General features: G+C 37.6%; 1 protein-coding gene across 2 annotated transcripts in view; it reads left to right on the top strand.

Moving 5' to 3' along the window:
• TRIM33 (tripartite motif containing 33) overlaps positions 1-20,735 on the top strand; it is a 63,138-nt gene extending 42,403 nt beyond the window's left edge. Inside the window, exons 12-20 of one of the 2 annotated variants that reach the window (XM_070396980.1) lie at positions 3,128-3,260; positions 5,407-5,470; positions 7,479-7,638; positions 8,738-9,087; positions 11,339-11,462; positions 13,104-13,178; positions 17,051-17,203; positions 18,662-18,712; positions 18,791-20,735. In XM_070396980.1, the coding sequence (XP_070253081.1) occupies positions 3,128-3,260; positions 5,407-5,470; positions 7,479-7,638; positions 8,738-9,087; positions 11,339-11,462; positions 13,104-13,178; positions 17,051-17,203; positions 18,662-18,712; positions 18,791-19,003 (1,323 nt within the window). In that variant the 3' untranslated portion in view covers positions 19,004-20,735. The remainder of the gene's footprint in view (positions 1-3,127; positions 3,261-5,406; positions 5,471-7,478; positions 7,639-8,737; positions 9,088-11,338; positions 11,463-13,103; positions 13,179-17,050; positions 17,204-18,661; positions 18,713-18,790) is intronic. The other variant, XM_070396981.1, reaches the window with a different exon arrangement.
• Positions 20,736-21,717: the final 982 nt, after the last annotated feature.

The following is a 21,717-nucleotide window of genomic DNA, read 5'->3' as shown; positions in this document are numbered from 1 at the left end:
GACTTTCTCAGAGTCACCCAGTAAATGTGTTGGGAAAGTTGTAATTCAAAATCTAGATTCCTGATTACAAGTCCAGTTCTCTCCCTAATATTTGTAGAGATTGCAGGGAGATAGTTTGGGATTGGAGGCCTGGAAAGCTGTTAGTTTTCAGAGGCTTTGGGCAACCGGAGAGAGGTGTGTACATGTTTAAGGAGTCATTGACATTTTACTAAGCACTATGAATGCTGAAGTCCTGGGCATTGATGATCTTCTGTCTCTCTATATAAAAGGCTAATATGCAAAGTGTCTCGTTGGGAGTTCGATTGGGAGAGTGGGAGTTTGATCGCTTGCTATGACGTACTCTGACCACCAGGAGGCGGCGTGGAACATGGCGGGCGACCAGCGGCAGTGGTGGGGCGCTGAGGGAGCAAGGGAAGGAGGAGGTGGGGAGGCGGGGAACTTGATCAGCCCTGATCGCTGCCAGGCCTAGGGACCCTACCCCATGCACGAATTTCTTGCACCGGGCCTCTAGTAAAAAGATAGACAGGACTTGATTCCAATTCTTAAAGAAACTTTCCAAGGGAGAAGGAAGGTTGCTAATGTCACACTTATCATAATTTGCTAGGGTCACTCTGACCTTGGTCTAGTTTAGTGGTCGGCAAACTGCGGCTCGCGAGCCACATGCAGTTCTTTGGCCCCTTGAGTGTGGCTCTTCCACAAAATACCAACTTCTGCGCATGGGCCACGAAGTTTCAATCGCACTGTTCGTGCTCGCCCGCACGTGGTATTTTGTGGAAGAGCCACACTCAAGGGGCCAAAGAGCCGCATGTGGCTCGCGAGCCGCAGTTTGCCGACCACTGGTCTAGTTCTTTCTTACACAGACCAGGTGGTGGAAGTGTATATGTCCCACATCTTTGAAAAGTTGGGCATCATAAGGGAAGAAGGCACATATACTTTCCTTGTCATCTTGCCCAGAAGAGCTATGAGGTCAAGACAAGAAGCTCTGGAATGTGTGCCCTCCAGTGTTTAATTTTTTAAAGTGGGCAGAGAATAGAATCCATATCTTCTCTGATATACCTTCTCTTATTAAAGTTATCATTTACTTTTAAAAATTGAGATATAATTCACATACCATAAAACCCCACTTTTAAAAATGTACAGTTCATTGGTTGTTAGTGTATTTACAAGAGTGTGCTACTATCACCACTTAATTTCAGAACATTTCGTTACCCCAAAACAGTGGTCGGCAAACTGTGGCTCGCGAGCCACACGTGGCTCTTTGGCCCCTTGAGTGTGGCTCTTCCACAAAATACCACGTGCGGGCGTGCACGTACAGTGCAATTGAAACTTTGTGGTCCATGTGCAGAAATCGGTATTTTGTGGAAGAGCCACACTCAAGGGGCCAAAGAGCCGCAGTTTGCCGACCACTGCCCCGAAAGAAACTGTACCCATTAGCAGCCACTCTCCAAACTGGTTTTCACGTAGCTGCACCATTTTACATTCTCAGCAGCAGTGTGTGAGGATTTCAGTTTCTCCACGTTCTTGCCAATACTTGTTATTGTCACTTGTGTTTAAAAGGAATTAGAGGTGTTACACAAAAGCCCAGCCACAGTAAGACATAGTTAACTATATGAACCAAAAATAGAAAGGGAAACAACGTATTATCTTTAGAAGAACCACTTCTCTCCTGTCCTATAGTTTCCATGGTATAGTAAAAGGAAACCTGGGAAGCTATACAGGAAGCAGATGGGGTAGCATTAACTATGTAACAAAGCAGAAAATAAATGCAAGGGCAATTTTGGATATTTGGTAGAATCTTTAGGTTTTCTATGTAATATCATGTCATCTGCAAATAGTGACAGTTTTACTTCTTCCTATCCAAATTAGATGCCTTTTCTTTCTTTTTCTTAATTGCTCTTGCTAGGACTTCCAATACTATGTTGAGTAAAAGTGGCAAGAGTGGTCTTCCTTGTCTTTTTCCTGATCTTAAAGGAAAAGCTTTCAGCTTTTCACTGTTAAGTATGATGTAGCTCTGGACTTATGATTTATGTCCTTTATTATGTTGAGGTATGTTTTCTCTGTACCCACTTTGTTGATAGTTTTTTTTTCATTAATGGATGTTGAATCTATTTACTTTTAGAAGAGTCCTCCCTTGCCTCTGATATGTTTTGAGCTGCTTTATTCTGATTAGTTTTCTGTCAATCCAATTCTACCTTGGTTTTTGTATGTATAGTTTCTTTCACAGTTTCTGCTTCAATGCCATATTTTTCTGTTTTATAGTCATGAAAATCAGTGTGGTTTTTGAGAGGAAAGGACAGCAAGTAATAAATATATGTGTTCAGTTTTCAAAAAGTGATCTTGCCTCTAGCAGGAGAGAAGATTAAAAGGGACAAGTGTGGATACAAACAGATGAGCAAGAAGGGTAGCAATTATTTAAGAATAATTTGATGATCCCCTATATGGAATACTATAAACTTTTACTTATGGTAATTTTCATAATTAAATAGTATATGTTTACTATTTCTTACATATGTATTTTCTCATTTCATCATCACAGTCCTCAGTAGAGATAAATATTTTAAAGATAGGAAATTGATGTTCAATTGGAAATCAGGCCAAAGTTGGCGCCAAGGCTTCTATCTTTAATCTACAGCCTGTCGACTGCCCCTCTTTGTGTGTGTAATGAGGGACCTTATATCTCAGGCTAAGGGCTTTCTGTTGAGTATAGACAATTGAGAGCTTTAAAGTGAGGTATTGACATTAAATTTCTATTTAGGTGAATGGTTTTGGGGGAGCTATGTTTGTTGAAATGAAGGGAGGAAGACAGAACAAGGATGTTGGAAAACGGTCCTGCATCAGTTTTGAGTAAAGGCAGACATGTCAGTGTGTCAGCCCTGTTTTCATAGCAGAACATAAAGAGCTTAGTGGATCGCTGGGTCTGTCCTGACCTGCCAGGTGTTTGTTGCATATTATTATGGCTTTATTCACATCAACTTTATACTGTGTGGAGCCTCAGGGAGCCTAAAGAAGCAATAGTTAAGCCGACTTAGATGTAGGCTAATCTATTTATTAGGAAACTGATATTAATTAAATGAATAACATCTCTGTTTAATCAAAGCAAATTTATCTTTTTTGTTTTTCTCTTTAGTTGGAAGATGCTGGTTCAAGTAGTTTAGATAATCTACTAAGTAGATACATCTCAGGCAGCCACCTACCCCCACAGCCTACAAGTACCATGAATCCCTCTCCAGGTCCCTCTGCCCTATCTCCAGGATCATCAGGTAAAACCAACTGAGGTACTGCCTCATTTCTTTAACACCTTAACAAAAATTGTCTCTCAGTATATGCATTTGGGTTCTTCAGAAAATAGAATCAATAGGAGATTTGTGCGCGGGTGGGAAGGGAAAGAGAGAGAGATGTTAAGGAGTAGCTCATGTGATTGTTGGGGCTGGCAAGTCCGAAGTCTGCAGGTTGGTTGCCATGCTGGAGACCCAGAGAAGAGTTGATGTTGCAGCCTTGAGTGTAGAGGCAAAATTCTTTCTTCCTCTGGTGATCTCAGTCCTTTTTTTTTCAGTTGATCAGCAGCCTAGCCAGGTTCTCTAGCCAGGTTCTAGCCGGGATCTCCAGCCAGGTTGATCTCAGTCTTTTAAGGTTTTCAACTCATTGGATGAGGCCCAAACACATTATGGAAGTTGATCTTTTTTACTGTAAATCTCCTTACTGATTTAAGTGTTAATCACATCTTAAAATACCTTCATAATAACATTTAGACTGGTGTTTGGACAAACAACTGGTATTATATTCTAGCCAAGTTGATGCACCAAAGTAACAACCTCATAAAATATATGTTTTTTCTGCCTGCTCTATTTTTCTTCAAATACTTTAGGCATTCTTCAGCTAACTGAAGTAGTAGGAGTTTCTATCATAGTGCACACTGTTCAGAACTCCAGTGTGCCCCTCTCCCCGGCTTTATTCATGTTCATTGCTGGACCTGTAGTTCCATTTACTTTCCATGTCTTATATTTTATGATATAGATCATCATTTGAAGAATTCTTTGGTTTCAACCCAACTTCAAAACACTTGGTAAAATAATGAAAAGTGGAAAAATTGTTTTAAAAAAAGAGTTGAGGAAAGGCAAGTGAATTTTCAAATGGTAATTTTAAAACAAAAACTTAAATTTATTGGAAACTGTTAAAAAGTGACCAATCAAGTCCGTGAGATGTAGCTCTCTTCCGAAACCCAGGTGTTTATTGACCTTACCAAGAGTGAATGATTGGCCGAAACCGGTTTGGCTCAGTGGATGGAGCGTCGGCCTGCGGACTGAAAGGTCCCAGGTTCGATTCCGGTCAAGGGCATGTACCTGGGTTGCGGGCACATCCCCAGTGGGAGATGTGCAGGAGGCAGCTGATCGATGTTTCTCTCATCGATGTTTCTAACTCTCTATCTCTCTCTCCCTTCCTCTCTGTAAAAAAATCAATAAAATATATTTAAAAAAAAAAAAAAAAGAGTGAATGATTGAAGCAGCTCCCCCCAGATTTATGGTGCAGAGTGGTTACGGGATATATTTTTCTGGTATAAATGAGATGTTATTTTTTTCTTACTAAAACAGATTACCTCATTATTTCTAGAGAAAGAATAGTTCAAATTTAAATGTGGGTTTTGCATGAGATGCATCATTAATAGATTTTTTGAGTCATATAATTTTTGAGGTTTAAAGTAATTCTTCTAGAACTCTGAAAAAAAGAATAAATAATAGGAATATAAGTAGTATATTTATCAGATAACGTAGGGAAAGATGGCAAATAGCTTTCTCTTGGTTAGTTTTCATTTTTTTTAAAAAATATATTTTATTGATTTTTTACAGAGAGGAAGGGAGAGAGATAGAGAGTTAGAAATATCGATGAGAGAGAAACATCGACCAGCTGCCTCCTGCACATCTCCCACTGAGGATGTGCCCGCAACCCAGGTACATGCCCTTGACCGGAATCGAACCTGGGACCCTTGAGTCCGCAGGCCGACGCTCTATCCACTGAGCCAAACCGGTTTCGGCAGTTTTCATAGATCGGACCGTGCTGCTGTGAGGCTCTGGGGACGGTGCTCATCTGAGAGAAACTGGTTGCGGTCTGCCAGTGATTACAAATGCCATACCTGACTTCAGGGCTACGCCGGGTCTGATTTTCAGGAAATTAAAAAAAAATTATGTGTTGATTTTAGATAGAGGAAGGGAGGGAGGAACAGAGGGAGAGATTGATTTGTTGTCCTACTTATCATACCCACAACCTTGGTTTATCAGTCAATGCTCTAACCAACTGAGCTATCTGGCCAGGGCAGCTAAATTGTATTATGATCATCTTGGAATCTGTAACTAGTAGGTAGAATTCTGAATATTCATACCTGCATTAATATTCATTTTGACTTATTTGCAGGTTTATCCAATTCTCACACCCCTGTGAGACCCCCTAGTACATCTAGTACTGGCAGCAGAGGCAGGTGAGTATTACATTATTAATAGGCACAATTTTTTATTAAGAAATATTTCAAATATATACTTTAAAAAATGATTATTACAGTGAACTCTTATATACTTACAATCTAGCTTCAATAATCACCAAGTCATGGCCAATCTTAATTCTTCTGTTTATTCCCTCTTGGTCTGGATTATTTTGAAACAAATCTCAGATATCCTATTTACTTGTGACTGTTTCAGAATATATCACTTAAAATATAAGGATTTAAAAATTTTATAACCACAGAATTATTGTCACACCTAGAAAAAATGTAATGGATAATTCTTTAATATTACTAGAGATACAGTTAAATGTTCAGATTTCCCCATAAATACCTTTTAAAATTTCCCATAAATACCTTTACATTGCCATCAATATATATGTTGAAGTCAGAATCAATGTATGTGAGGAGGTAGGGGTATTGTTTTTCCTATAGCATTCCATCCATTTTGTCATTTAAATACACTGCCTGCTGTTTTTTCTCTATTGTATTTAGATGAGGAGGTTTGATTGGATTCAGGTTTGATTTGGGGGAAAGGGTAGTGGTCTGTGCATTCCCATAAGGGTCACATAATGTCTGGTCGGGTTTTTTTGTTTGTCTTGTGAAAGCGATCATTACTGATCATTGCCTAACTTTTTTTTTACTGGTTGAAAAATGATGCATTTGAATTATTGTATTATTCCTTCTTTGTTTATTATTTTAAACAATTCTGTAAAGAGACACTTTCTGCATCAACTATTTGGTTATGGGAAAAGCCGAGTGAATAGATTCGTTCTCTCTCTTTACCTATTGAGTTGACTTCCCAGCACCCTTCAACAGTGACCAGTGGTTTTATTATTTTTAGCTTTATGAACTCATATACTTAAATATATTTTATATGATCCAAACCATTGTAGATGTTATTTTATTGATGCTTAAAGTTTTTTATCTTTGGCCTGTCAGAGCTTTTTAAAGTCCCCCCCCTTTTTGGGGAGGTATAACCCCAGCATCCTCTGAAGGCTTCCTTGTTTGTTGTTATAAAATGATTGTCTAGGTTCATCTTGTACATTACCTGCTTCAGAACTGGAATCAGCCATTTCTCTAAGAAATCTGGTCATGTTAGTGAGAAATGGTGCTTGGAGACAGTCTTCTAGGTACTAGGGATACTCATTACTACTGAATTATTCATTGTTTTTTATGCCTTTTTGGTGGACAGAACTAAGAAAATGGGGGTGGTGGGAGAGAGTGTGTTTTAAGACAAATACAATAATGTTGACTTTTACTCTTTAGTTTAAATAATTTAGTATAATATAATGCAAGAAAGATTTACGTTAGAGGATTCTTTTATATGCATGTGTGCACATGCATTTTGAAGACTGGTCCTTTCAAACACTTGCCTGACTTTTTAATTGTACTTTAATAATCAGTACTTTTAGAAGAAAAGAATAAATTGAGTGAAAAAAAAGGTGTTCATTCTTAGAAGTAATACAGTCTTACCAGTTATTCACACCTCTTGCCAGTGGTTTTGCTTTGTGTTCTAGATAGAACTGATTAATCTTGTATCATTACATTGATTTCAAATAAGGACATTCTAGGTTGTTTACTATTTGTTTTCCTCTTTTCCCAATTCCCTGCCCATAAAAACTAAACTAGCAATTCCTTTGAGAAGGCTGCATGAACGACGGTTGATGTTATTTTCTTCAGATGTTTGGGGGTAGAGAAGAATTGAAATTACTTTTATAGAGAGAAGGGAAAATGATTGTTTACTAGACTTCTTACCTGGTGTATTTTAAGTGCCTCAGAACATAACATGTGTTTTTAAGATCTTCTGAAAGTTTGATTTACATTTTTAAGAATTGGAAGCTAAGTTTATACCACACGCCTCTTAACAACATTATGAAGTATCTTATCTTAAAATTAATAAATTGTCTGTTGCTTTCACATTAATGAACATTATTTTTATACATACCACACAGTCAAATATATGTGGCCTTTCTTGTTTTTTTATTAGCTGTGGGTCATCAGGAAGAACTGCTGAGAAGACAAGTCTTAGTTTCAAGTCTGATCAAGTGAAGGTCAAGCAAGAACCTGGGACTGAAGATGAAATATGTAGCTTTTCAGGAGCCGTGAAGCAAGAGAAGACAGAGGATGGCAGGAGGAGTGCCTGCATGGTAAAGCCCACTGGGGTCTGCCAGGGATTCTTCCCGCTCTGAGTGTGCTAGACTGAATAGTGCTTCCGTGAACATGTACTTATGCTTGCATTTCTATGCCTATGCCTGGTACTAGGCCAGTTATCTCTTTTTCTAACTCAGTGTCTCGAAATGTTAGCTGTAACTAATCAGAAAAGAATCATACTAAAGATTCATTTAAAATTATCTTTTCGTTTTTAATTGATCATATTTTTTGCTATGATTTTAAGTCAGGTTCTATCTTATTCTGAACTTTTTAATGATCTCAGGCCACAAATGACCCTTGGCTATTTGCCTGGACCGGTACATTCAGAATTAAGGCTGCTGACATGAAAGAAGTTAACAATCAAAGAGTTTTGTGATGGGGGAAGATTGCCTTTAGCTTCTGAATTATTACCCATTTTAGAGTTCCCAGATGGGACACTTTATAGAATTTATAATATAGGATGAAAGGAGGCACAAGTCTCTTTGTTTAGAAATTTCTATCTTGGTTTTTTTCTTCCTGCCTGGGCTTCTGTGTGGTTGGCACATAGAAATTTTAGCTCGAGCTATATATTGAATGCACTGTATGTAGGTTTAGAGAGCAGCACATTTAGCCATGGGTTTGGAGCAGTATCACCTCTTCATCCAGAACTTAATCTGGAAAGTACCTCCAAAACAGGTTAAAAGATTCTTTTTTATATTGTCATAATCTTCCTACATTTGTAGAATAAGTGGGCAGAAGAATGCTCCTCAAAAGCTATGCAGTAGATTCTTGAGTGAAAAATAACACACCAACGTCAACTCTCTTTAGTAAAAGTATAACCCTATGCTCACTTCCCAGTCAGTGTGCTTAGCTGTTCAATTAATTTCCTTACTATCTGAGTGAACCAATATTTCGGAGACTGCTCCCTAAAATCACAAATTAACATGCCTAAATAAATTGGGGGTTAATTTCATTCCTTTATGTCACTAATATGATTTCCGAAGTAATTTTAAGTTAGGTCAGTGTATCTGTGTACATGTTAACATAAGGTCACACACACAGCTCACAGTACTGGATTAAATGATTCTTCAAGAGGTTGTCCTTGTTTTGTTTTAGTTGAGCAGCCCTGAGAGTAGTCTGACACCACCTCTCTCAACCAACCTGCATCTAGAGAGTGAGCTGGATGCATTACCAGGAGTGGAAAACCATGTGAAAACTGAGCCTACAGATACGAATGAGAGCTGCAAACAGTCAGGGCTCAGCAGCCTTGTTAATGGAAAGTCTTCAATTCGAAGCCTCATGCACAGGTCGGCAAGGATGGGAGGAGATGGCAACAGCAAAGATGATGATCCAAACGAAGATTGGTGTGCTGTCTGCCAAAATGGAGGGGATCTCTTGTGCTGTGAAAAATGTCCAAAGGTCTTTCATCTAACTTGTCATGTTCCAACACTTCTTAGCTTTCCAAGGTACCAGTGAAATAATTGATTTTTTGATGATGTTTACTTTTATAAACAAACAAACCCACCAGAAAGTTAGGGCAGCTGGCCTTCTTAACCATTGCATATATAGTAAAACGGGCCTGTTGTTCCTTTGGTATTACCTTCTAGAGAAACTAATAGTTGAACAATAAACTGTCCAAGATGTAAGTGCTGCCGCATTAATGGTAAAGTGTAGATTATTTCCTGGCCTTCAGTTTATATTTAATGTAAACAAATTAGATAAAACTCTTAATTATAAGGGGCAAGGGCAGATTTCCTTTTCAAGTTAATTTTTTAAATCTATTGCCATCGTTTTTAAAAATATATATGTTTTTATTAATTTGAGAGGGAAAGAGAAACATCAATCAGCTACCTCCTGACGCCCCCTACTGGGGATCGAGCCTGCATCCCAGGCATGTGCCCTGACTGGGGATCGAACCAGTGACCTCTTGGTGCATGGGATGATGCTCAATTCACTGAGCCAAACCAGCTGGGCAATTGCCATAAATTTTAATAGGTTCTTCAATTATTATTTTATATCTGAATGCTATTTAGTTTTATGACAACTATATTAAATTTTACCCAAACTTTTTTAATGTCTGAAAGCTCTCAGAAGACATTTTAAAGAAAAAACTCCTTGTAAAAACACCTTCAGTGTTGTGAATTTTTTTAGAAACAGCTTTCTCTTGACCACTGGAAGTAGTTAATTGGTTCTGCCTGCCTGAAGCACTGTGTGCAGACTTCTCAGGCTTTTCTTTGGATCTAGGTGAAATGTCTTTTAGTCATTAACTTTGAATAGACAATTACTGAATTACTTATTTAAAAGTAAATAATTTGGGGATCAAATAAAGAGCATTGTCCTTGGACCCCATGTCGGCTAAATCTAGTTTCAAGTAATAAAACAGCTGTCATTGAGCACCCAAGGCAAGCTGAGAGGCCAGTTAATGCAATGGAATAGATGTGCTGGGCGGGTTACAAAGTAGTCTAGCTATAACTCTGTAGGGAACTAATTAACTTGATTACTTTGGGCTGCTCACAGATTTTTAGGGATTGTCTACATCTACAAGTGGTAGTTGGTTTTAGAAGAGCTCTTTTTCTTCTTGAACATTTTATGTTCACACAGTTTCAACTTCAGTTGATTTCAGAGATCATAAGTTGAGTCATACTGCTTTCTGTCTTACCTCTTCCCCAACCCTTACCCTGGGTTTCTTTTAAAGGAAAGTAAACTGGTGTTCTTGGGGAAACTCACCTTTCCTGTCTATACATAACAAGCTTACATGTCCTCTCAGATTTCTGAGAAACAGTGATTTTGGTTGAATGTGAAAAATTCAACCTTTTGGCTTAGAACACTGGTGGATATAAAAACTGTCAGAATATTTTTCTAAAGAATTGTATTCTTACCTAAATCTTAGGAGGCATAGTCATTTGCCAGAGATGCCATAAGGGCCTTCTTTTTCTTTACTTTTTTAGAAAAGTATTGGCGTTTTGGTCTTGAAATTAAGGCTTTTCATATTTTTCTTGTCTTTGAATAGTAACATCTGCTGGAACATTAGAATTTTGCCACTGAATGCCTTCTCTCAAAGGCAGAGCTTTGGGAGGAATCGAAGCTGTTGGCACACAGTATAGCCTCGAGATGTAGAGTTTACGTGTGTGTGTACGGGATGAGGAGAGCGAATGCGCATGACTCATTGGAGTTTATGGTTTGATAGACTGAGCAGATTTGAAAGCTAAGGTGTATATGTGCTCGTGCTTGTAATTGTAAGGGTGTGTGTGTGTGTGTGTGTTCGTATGCGTGTGTGTATGCATGTGAGTCTAGGCTTTTGACTGGCTATGAACAAATAGTTGTTTTATTTTTGGCATGTTTAATACATCCCAAAACAGTACAGGACACCTGAGGAATTCCGTGTCCTGTACTCTTTTCTTGTTTGTTAATATGGGATCATTGTGATTACTGGTGTCTGAGAATTGGTCTTACGTGCGTACTGCTCATCAGCTTTGTACTATGAGAAGACCTATTGAATGCCAAGATACTGGTTTTATATTGCTTTCCAGAAGGTAATCAATTGAAGAGTGACTGGGAAAATTTGGGGAAAGTTTTATCATACAATTTCACTTTATGGAAAAAAAAATAGAAACGAGAGGAAACAAACAAATTAGAGTCTTAACCTCTAAGGAATTAGCTTTCCTGGAGTGGGTTTTGTTGTCATTATATGGACTAATTGTCTGTTTTCCTCTTTAGTGGGGATTGGATATGCACATTTTGCAGAGATATTGGGAAACCAGAAGTTGAATATGATTGCGACAATTTGCAACATAGTAAGAAGGGGAAAACTGCACAGGGATTAAGCCCTGTGGACCAAAGGGTAAGTGTGAAACCAGTTGATGTACTGTTAGGGATCCTGTGGTTGTCTGGCTCTACATTTTTTAAGTGTGATATACATGTAACCTGATACACTTTCATTTTTTAATCTTTCCATCTGATGATATATTGATGACTTCTGAAATCTTCATCTCTAGCCCTCAGCTTTAGACTCTTATATCCAGTTTTCTCATACTGAACATGCCTCAACCAAAATCTTCATTTTTAATTGTCTTCTTCAAAAAGCAAAAGCAATAAATAAGCAAATAACAACATAAAAACTGTACTTCTCCCCCAGTATATTACCATTATCTCTGTTGCTCAAGCCAGAAATCTGAGAGAAATAAAAGAATCAGGAGTGACTTTATAATATTATGTTCTTACTTCCCCTAATGATAATTATGAGATAGCCATCATAGCCTGTCATCTGCACTACTGTAATAATCTCTTCACTGGACTCCCTGATTCTACTCCTGCCCCCTTACAGTCCATTTTCTGTACTGTTCATAACGTTCTTTTTAAAAATGTAAACAGGGCTATCACTCCCTTGCTTAACATCCTTGAACAGCTTCTCATTCTATTAAAAATGGAATCAAAATCTTCTTACTCACTTCAGTCGGATTTCTGCTCATGTAGTCCATAGTCTGATCTTCATAGAAAAATACCTTTCACATAGTTCTGTGGTTAATTATGTTTGGCTCTAATTTGATGTATATACTTAACAAAATCCCCCCTCCACTATCTATGAAGAGAAGGTATGTGTTTAGAATGTACAAACTTAAAAGAAATTTAAGCAAATGAAAACTAAAGGTAAAATGCATTTCAATTTATTTCTGATTTTTAAAAAATATTCTAGATTTGGGTAGAGAAGATACAGATAGTTTTTATTTAATTTTGAACCTGAGTAGAATAATTTCAAGAAAGGAATTAAAAACATGTCTGGCCTGCCACAGGGGATTACAATAGGAGTAGCAACAGCAATAATTTATAGATTACTAGGTAATCTATAAATTATTGTACAAAATGCTATATGTTGCTTTTCTGACTCCTTCCATGTGTATAAATAGTTGCATTAATAGTAGATAAATTACCTTTGTTATCAGATAAGAACAAAAGCACTCTCTGTCTTTGATAAGTGCATTTAAAGTAGAACAGAAGATAGTTTCAAAACTAAACGGGAAACGAAGCGGTTTTCTTTGGGTGTATGTTTAGTTGGAGAGCTAGTAGTAATAATACTATATAATAAACGGGTAATGTGCAAATCGATTGAACGGCTGAATGACCAGTCACTATGACATGATGCACACTGACCACCAGGGGGCAGACGCTCAATACAGGAGCTGCCCCCTGGTGGTCAGTGCACTTCCACAGGAGGAGTGCTGCTCAGCCAGAAGCCCAGAAGCCTGGCTCACAGCTGGTGAGCTCAGTGGTGGCGGAGCCTCTCACTAAGGATTATGGTTTAGGCCCGCTCCCTGCCAGGGCTCCCGATGGCGAGAGAGCGCAGGCCGGGCTGAGGGACCTCCCCGAGTGCACGAATCTTGTGCACTGGACCTCTAGTACTTTATAATGATAAACTCCTTATTCTCAAAAAGATCTTATTAGGCAAAAAAAACTTAAGGGTTTTCTTATCTTTTTTTTTGGCCAGAAATGTGAACGTCTTCTGCTTTACCTCTATTGTCATGAGTTAAGTATTGAATTCCAGGAGCCAGTTCCTGCTTCGGTGAGTTGTTTTCCTTAGTACCACCCTGGTGAAGACTCCTCTGTTAAAACTCCAGCTTCTTGAAGACTCTCCTCAACCTCTCCAAGGCTCAAGTTTTCTTTTCTAATGCTATTTCTTCCCTCATTGGGTTCTTTCAAGGGATATATAGTCTATGGTAACCTGTGTAAATGTTTTAGCATCATACCTAGTAGCATTTTAAATATTTCTTATTAATCAGAAATTTTAGTAGGGCCAAGTGGATATGAGGTCCACTAGTTAAAATTGGAGTTTGTTTTTAAAGATTTTGTTGCTCTGATGGAAACGTAGTGAATTTAATTTCCATGTCCTCTATTACCTGTAAGGTAAGGGGTAATAGGTATAATGGAAATAAGCTTGAACCTAGGACTCAGAAGGCAACTTCTCTCAGTTCTGCCATTAGCCATTCTTATAACTGGGAAAATTACATATATTCTTGCCTTTACTCTTTATTTTTTTTTATTTTTTTTATTTTTTTTTATTTTTTTTATTTATTTATTTTTTTTTTTTTAATTAAATCTTTATTGTTCAGATTATTACATTTGTTCCTCTTTTTTCCCCCCATAACTCCCCTCCTTCCAGCTCCCACCCCACCCTCCACCCTCACTCCCCACCCACTGTGTTCATCCATAGGTGCATGATTTTTGTCCAGTCACTTCCCGCATCTCCCACACCCCTTTTTCCCCCAAGAATAGTCAGTCCATTCCCTTTCTATGTCCCTGATTCTATTATAATCACCAGTTCATTCTGTACATCAGGTTATTTATTCACTTGATTCTTAGATTCATTTGTTGATAGATGCATGTTTGTTGTTCATAATTTGTATCTTTACCTTTTTCTTCTTCTTCCTCTTCTTAAAGGATACCTTTCAGCATTTCATATAATACTGGTTTGGCGGTGATGAACTCCTTTAGCTTTTCCTTATCTGTGAAGCTCTTTATCTGACCTTCAATTCTGAATGATAGCTTTGCTGGATAAAGTAATCTTGGTTGTAGGTTCTTGGTATTCAGCACTTTGAAAATTTCTTGCCATTCCCTTCTGGCCTGCAAAGTTTCTGTTGAGAAATCAGCTGACAGTCGTATGGGTATTCCCTTGTAGGTAATTGAGCCTCTTTCTCTTGCTGCTTTTAAGATTTTCTCTTTGTCTTTTGCTCTTGGCATTTTAATGATGATGTGTCTTGGTGTGGTCCTCTTTGGATTCCTTTTGTTTGGGGTTCTCTGCGCTTCTTGGACCTGTAAGTCCATTTCTTTCACCAGGTGGGGGAAGTTTTCTGCCATTATTTCTTGAAATAGGTTTTCAATATCTTGCTGTCTCTCATCTTCTGGCACTCCAATGACTCTGATATTAGACCGCTTAAAGCTGTCCCAGAGGCTCCTTACACTATCTTCACACTTTCGGATTCTTTTTTCATTTTGCTTTTCCAATTGGGTGTTTTTTGTCGAATCTTTGGTTTGATTATTGTACTCCTCTGGTCTGCTATTGGGTATAATATTCTTTATTTCAGTCCGTGTATGCTTACTTTCTAATTTCTTTATCGTAGCATCGAGGGTCTCATTAGTTTTCGTGAGGTTCTGCACAAATTTATGGCAAGCCCTCAAAATTGCGATTCTTAGCTCCATATCCTCCATTTCTGTCATGTTTTTTTGTCTCCGCATCTTTTATGCTTTCTTGGTGCACCCCCTTGTGGTCTCTGTGCGCAGTCTTGTTCTAGCCAAGCCTTAATTGTTGTAGTTAACACTAGGGGGATTTGACCCTCAGGCTGGCTGGCTATAGTAATCAGCTGTGCGGAAAACTCTGTCTTCTGGGGAGGCGCTAATCCAGCCTTTGCCTGAGGCGATCAGCAAATGGCTGTGCGCAGGCTTTGGGCGGGGCGGGATCAACAGGGCGGGCGGAGGGAGCAGTTATGGCCACGCTCAGTCCCGTTCCCAGAGGCTCTGCTTCTCAGAACCCCGGCAGCCGCTGCAAACCTCGGAGAGAAAGCTGCCCTCAGGTTCCAACTGATGCCGGGTAATCCCGCTTCTCCCGTTTGAGTCTGGGTCCCTAGAGACTCGCCCGGATCTGGAGCCCAGAGTCTGAGACTCAGTCCCGACAGAAAACGACAACCGCGCCCTCAGCCACCAGCCCGCTTTCGCGCGCACCTCGGTACCTTTGTATTTTCCACACTGCGCCGCCTCTGAGCCTCGATTTGCTGTTCTCTTTCCTTCTAGTTGTAGAGTCTCTCTTCAGCCAGCCTTCCTGTGGTTCTGGGTGATGTCCGTTCAGTCTTTTAGTTGTATTTTTGAAATGGTTGTTTGCGGCAGCGGTCTCCGGTGTTTACCTACGCCGCCATCTTGGTCGACTCTCCATTTTTTTTTTGCCTTTACTCTTTAAACTGTGCAGTGGGAGTATTGGACTAAATTATTTCTAAGATTCTAGTTCTACGATTCTAGGTTCTGTAGGTTGGGGAGAAAACAATCTATGTATTTGAATAAATGTGTAAAATTTAATCTTTTATACTGGCTCTGCCTTTATAAGCCCTCTTTTATGAAAAGTCAAGATTAAGAAAAGATTGGGAAAATTTTGCAAGTCAGTATTCTTTGTTTAACTTAAAGGGGACTTTAGTAAGGAATAAATATTGCCTCCGAAGTCCCATAGCAAAAGGAATGTAAGAGGTGCTCAGTGCGTCATAAATGGTCTGAGACTGTGCTATACATCTTTTATTTGTTAGCCAGCATTTGTTGAATTAAGATGTTACTGAATACCAGATGTGCTATACAATATTGAATAGTAGACTTGTGTACTGAATAGCTTCAGAAATGAATTTTACAGCACAGAAGGTCTAGACCAGCAGTTCTCAACCTGTGGGTCGCGACCCCTTTGGGGGTCGAATGACCCTTTCACAGGGGTTGCCTAAGACCATCGGAAAACACATATATAATTACATATTGTTTTTGTGATTAATCACTATGCTTTAATTATGTTCAATTTGTAACAATGAAAATACATCCTGCATATCAGATATTTACATTACGATTTATAACAGTAGCAAAATTACAGTTATGAAGTAGCAAGCAAATAATTTTATGGTTGGGGGTCACCACAACATGAGGAACTGTATTAAGGGTCGCGGCATTAGGAAGGTTGAGAACCACTGGTCTAGACACAAGGAATATGTTTTGTGCAAATAGTAATCATCTGATATTAGCAAGTCTGTCTTGTCTTTAAGTTCATGAGAAAGTGACTTTCAAATTATTTTTCATGAACTATTGAAAAAGCTTCTCTGCGTTTAGTTATTTCCCGAGGATACAACTTTTTGGCCAAGAGTCGGGGCCAGAACTTTCCAGCATGATCACTAAGTGGTTAAAAATTTTTTTTGTTGGCGGGGGTGGGGGGGCGGCGGTATTCCAATCTTTCTTCCTCTGTTGCTATGCCCACAGTACTTTGTGATAAAAAGTTAAGTCCTCTAAAAGATATCATGTTCTAATAATAACAATGCCTTTTGTAACCATTTTGTTTCCCTTTCCTATTTAAAAATAACCTCTTCAGGAATCATAAAATTCTGATGAGCTAGCTGTATCTTTAACATTAGTGACTGGTTATCCTTGCTATTTGCTTTCTTTCTAAATTTACTTCTTAAAGATAGAACTTAGGGCTTTCATAACATGGATACTGCCACATATTCTGAACATGATTTGATTTTCATGATAAAATTGGGGCCAAAGATAAACAGTACATTCACTGTACCCCAAATTTTCAAGTAGCTGACTCATTAGTCAATACATTTTCCCCCTAAAATTAATATGCTATGGATTTTCAAATTAAAAACAGTTTGGCATTTGGGAGAATCCTTATCTAGCTGTATTTATTTGCTCTTTTAGATACCAAACTACTATAAAATTATAAAGAAACCAATGGATTTATCTACCGTGAAAAAGAAGCTGCAGAAAAAACATTCCCAACACTACCAAGTCCCAGATGACTTTGTGGCTGACGTCCGTTTGATCTTCAAGAACTGTGAAAGGTTTAATGAAGTATGTTAGCTTCCAAACTGTAGTCTGGGATTATTAGTTTTTATTTGTTTGTTGGTTTTATTGTTTGGATTTTGCTTTTCCTGCCAAGTGATTTTTCTAATTTGATTTAAAATTTCTTTTTCTGCTTCAATTCTGTCAAGAGTAAAATTGTCATCTACAGCTCCAAAAAAGAGAGTTTACTGTGTATGATTTGAAGTATATACTTAAACATAATAAATCAGGAATGTTATTAAATATCCCTTCCTGAACAAGTTGAGGATTAAGATAAGTATAGAAAGTAGTCTCTAGTTAAGTATGTTTTGTGGGAAACTATTATAAAAGCCTAAATTTTGGGTACATTGAAGAAAGACATTTGTAACAGTGTCCTTTGATTTTATTATTGACCATATAAATGTAGAACCTTAAAATCAGCAACAACTCTCTGGTGGCTCGTTTTGAACAGTAGCCCAGAGTATATAATGTTGAGTTTTTGGATCTCAGCAATGTGACTTTCATTAACTTTGACTTTGAATTTTTATGAGGATAAGGATTTGTTATCCATATCTTGTAAAGAAATGTGATACACACACACACACACACACACACACACACACCTCCCTTGAGATAATTTTGGTTATCTTTGGGAAAAGTCAAGTTGCCTATTGTTAAGGAAATTTTTCATTATTACAGAAGGAGAAAATGGAATTGGATGAGAATTCATAAAATCTTTAAAAAGGATTACTTTATTACTAAAGTCTCATCTTTATTACTGGTAAAAATTGGGTGCCATGTGACTATTACTAAAATAAATCACGTTGAATCATTTAAAATTTACTCATAGCTGCTTCTGGAAGCATCTAGATGATTGTAAAAAATTTTAAAAAGTTCTTACTAGGTGAAAAGTCTAGTCACCTCAATAGCAGTATGCCACAGAGAACAGTAAAACTTCTATCAAAGTAAAATTAATACAGTCCCAAGTTTTTGTCTTGTTTTCTAATGCACTTAGGTTATTTTAAATAAATGTGCTTTCATGAACTATAGCTAGCATTTGCCAGGAAGAAGGCCCATTTTTTTCTGCTTTAGTAATAGTTAAATAATTTATGATTAACAAATTGCCATATAGATGGCATTCTGATTAAGTGGTTTGTTGAAAGTTTGGCAGATTTTTAAAAGCAACATTTCTTACATTATTCATCTCACAGATATGTTTCTCTTAAACAGATTGATATATTCTGACCAATTTCTATTTAGGTTGACCTCAGTAATTCAGAATTTGAGACAATTATTGAGGTTTCACGGTAGCTTCAGTCTTAGAACTTTGTAAAGAAAGTGGTTCCATGTTCTGTAAAACTTTAGGAAGCACTTATAATCTGACACCCTTAGTATGGCTGACTCTTGTCGCCAGTTCCTATGCAGTTTTATAATTTTAGAAAGGATTTATAATTTCCCTTTTTTTTTTGACTCTGGTATCCTTTTTAGATGATGAGAGTTGTTCAAGTTTATGCAGAAACACAAGAGATTAATTTGAAGGTAAGCTTTTCAGACCATGCACACTTGGTGAAGGAATATGCATTACCAATAGGTGAATATCCTATCTTTTGCTTGCAGGCTGATTCAGAAGTAGCTCAGGCAGGGAAAGCAGTTGCGTTGTACTTTGAAGATAAACTCACAGAGATCTACTCAGACAGGACCTTCGCACCTTTGCCAGAGTTTGAGCAGGAAGAGGATGACGGTGAGGTAACTGAGGACTCTGATGAAGACTTTATACAACCCCGCAGAAAACGCCTAAAGTCAGACGACAGACCAATACATATAAAGTAAAAAGACACGAACTTAAACCAGTTGTTTAAAAAGAGAGCGAAAACACTTTTAAGTGTTGCTGGAAAATTCTGCCTACAGTGGGGGCACCTCCTTGAAGAAACTGATAGCTTTTACACAGTATTAGATTGAAACAATGGACAGAAACCACATTCTTGTCAAGAAGGGGAGACAACTCTGCACCATTAAAAGTAAAAATAAAAATAAAAGTGAAATACTTTGAAGATTTCTGTTACTGAAGAGTTTTGACTGTTAGAATCGGCAGATGTTGATTATGTGGTATTGATTGGTGCAGGATGCTGGATGTATAAGTAAATAAATACTTGCGGGTCATGTCACTTGATAAATTGTCTCTGTGGACCACAGCGTACAGCTATTAAACAATTCTGATGCCTCTCCCTCCACACATACACACTGGCTTGTTTTCTAGTTAAAGTTGACATTTTTGATGTCAATACAGATGTGCATTGAATCATACACTTACATTTTTTCTCATTTTGATGCTGTTGGGCCTTAGTTTTTATATTTAAAATATAAATATAAAGAAGTCGACAGTAGTTTTATTTTTTTGTTCATACTTGGAGTCTAGGGAACATGACCGTTGATCATTATTTAATCAACTTTAATGGTCTACTGAAATAAATATGGTAACTTTTCAGTAGGAGATCATGTAATTATAGTAATCATTCCCAGAAAACACGTCCACAAATTGCATCTCTCAACCAAATCATCGGATCCTAGTTATTCCCATGAAAGGCAGAATGTTGACTATTGGCCTCGTTTTTGTGTATTTAGATTGGATTGAGGAGGGGATAGCTGGCTCTGACCCGTCTTCCTTCCTGTCAGTTTCCGATAGACCACTATTGGCAAACGGTAATCTGTCAGCTACCAAATGTGTAACATTTTCTGTATTTCACTTTGTCTTATTTGTAAATAGTGAACTAAAACTTCTGGCAGATCGGCAACATTTGCTGAGCCTGTTTTTTAAGCTAATGTGTATTCTTACTAATGTTCCTATCAAGAATGGATTTGTAATATATGCTGTCTATTTCTAATGTTCACATTCATATTTTGAGGTTCTATCTTATTTTAATAGAGAACAGACTTCTCAGAAAATCTTCAGAAGCAGCTTATTATTAAAATATCAAAATATTGAAATAAACCCGGTGGGGTTAGATTACTCATCTGTCCACCAAGTGGGACATTGCATGGACTGGGGCCTGAAGGACAGAGAAGAGACTTGTAAGTAAATCCTGAAAATGAGCCAATCCCCACTTGACTGGTTCCTGGAGTAACCCACCTTTAACCCTGATTTCAGCACCGAGGCAGGTACACCACCTTGGCTCTGTCTCATTTTTCTTCTCTTCATTTGTGATGCTCATGTCCAAGATGTGTGTCTAGACTGTGTACAGGCTTCTCTTTTGTTGGATTAAAAATTTTAGTCCTACTTTTGTCTGGACACATTAGCATACAAAGTGACCAAAATAGAAGACTCTCCATTAGATATTTTCAGATATCAGATTTGTGGCAAATCGTTTGCCTTTTAAAAAATCCAGCTGAAGCAGTTCAGACAGGTTACTCAGAAAAATTATTTGACACAATTGTCTAAGAGGTAAATATTTTTTAGTGCATATTGAATAAAATAAAGTGCTTTAAAGAAATTATTATGCAAACTCCTTTGGGTTGTTGTTCTTTTCTTAAGTGGTGGGGGTAAACATGAATATGATTCAAGCCTTCTAATGGTATTGATTTTGTCATTGCTGTTGACTTGTTTCATTCTCTAACTTCCTTTTGGCTTCTCTTTCAGTTTTGTTGTAAACTTAAAAAACATATTTCAAACTCATCTTGCTCAAATTTTAAAGAAGAGTTTTCTGATAAGAGGGAGAATATTGTTTAAAAAATGCTTTTATCTGTGCTTATTCCCCTCTTTCCTATAATATTTGTGATTTCATTATCAGGAGACATACCTAAGGGCACATTTTTGAAAACTGGAGAGTTAGCCGTATAGCTTCATTTTGTCTAATGTTTTTTGTTTGCTGTCTTTCACTATTACCAGATAGTAAGTCATAAATACTTTCTACCAATGGCAGAAGAAACAAAATTTTAAGTAAATATTTATTTCTCAATACTTGGGGCCTTAAAAGATAATGTGTTCTCTTAAAGATATTACCATGTTAGATGGGGTTTATCCCCTTTGTTTTAAGATTGGTTCTTTGGTTCTTAAAAAGCCACTTTATTGTCAACATTTAATAGGCTCCATTTCTGTTAACAAGAAAATTCATACTGCTGAGGAAGTACCATTCATTAGTAGCTGTCCATAAACCACCATTAAATGAAGTTGTTCACTTTAGATTTCATTTAAAGCTTTTTTTTGCACACTGATCAGTTTCAAAGCTGATCTGTGCACTGATATAACTGTTCAAAAGTATTAACTTGATATTCAGAAATCTTACATGGTTTCCTATTATGTTTTAAAAAGACAAACATTGTATATCAGTTCCTGTTTGTTTTTATACTCTCACATTTGTATTCTTCCTTGAAAGGCAGTATTTTAGATTTGGAGATGTTAATGTTTCCTTAAAGGTTTGCAAAGTTTTCGCCACATTTCAGTTCCTATCTGCTATGAGAACACCAAGAATAAAGTGTTCCTTAGTCCGTTCCGCTGGCCTACATTTGTATATTTTAACACTGAGCTGAGCTGATTCACTGAAGGAATT

Source organism: Myotis yumanensis, unplaced genomic scaffold (assembly GCF_028538775.1).
Source record: "Myotis yumanensis isolate MYYU_CA2020_CCGP unplaced genomic scaffold, mMyoYum1.0.hap1 SCAF_17, whole genome shotgun sequence".
Classification (NCBI taxonomy): domain Eukaryota; kingdom Metazoa; phylum Chordata; class Mammalia; order Chiroptera; family Vespertilionidae; genus Myotis; species Myotis yumanensis.
This window is presented reverse-complemented; position numbering and strand designations above follow the sequence as displayed.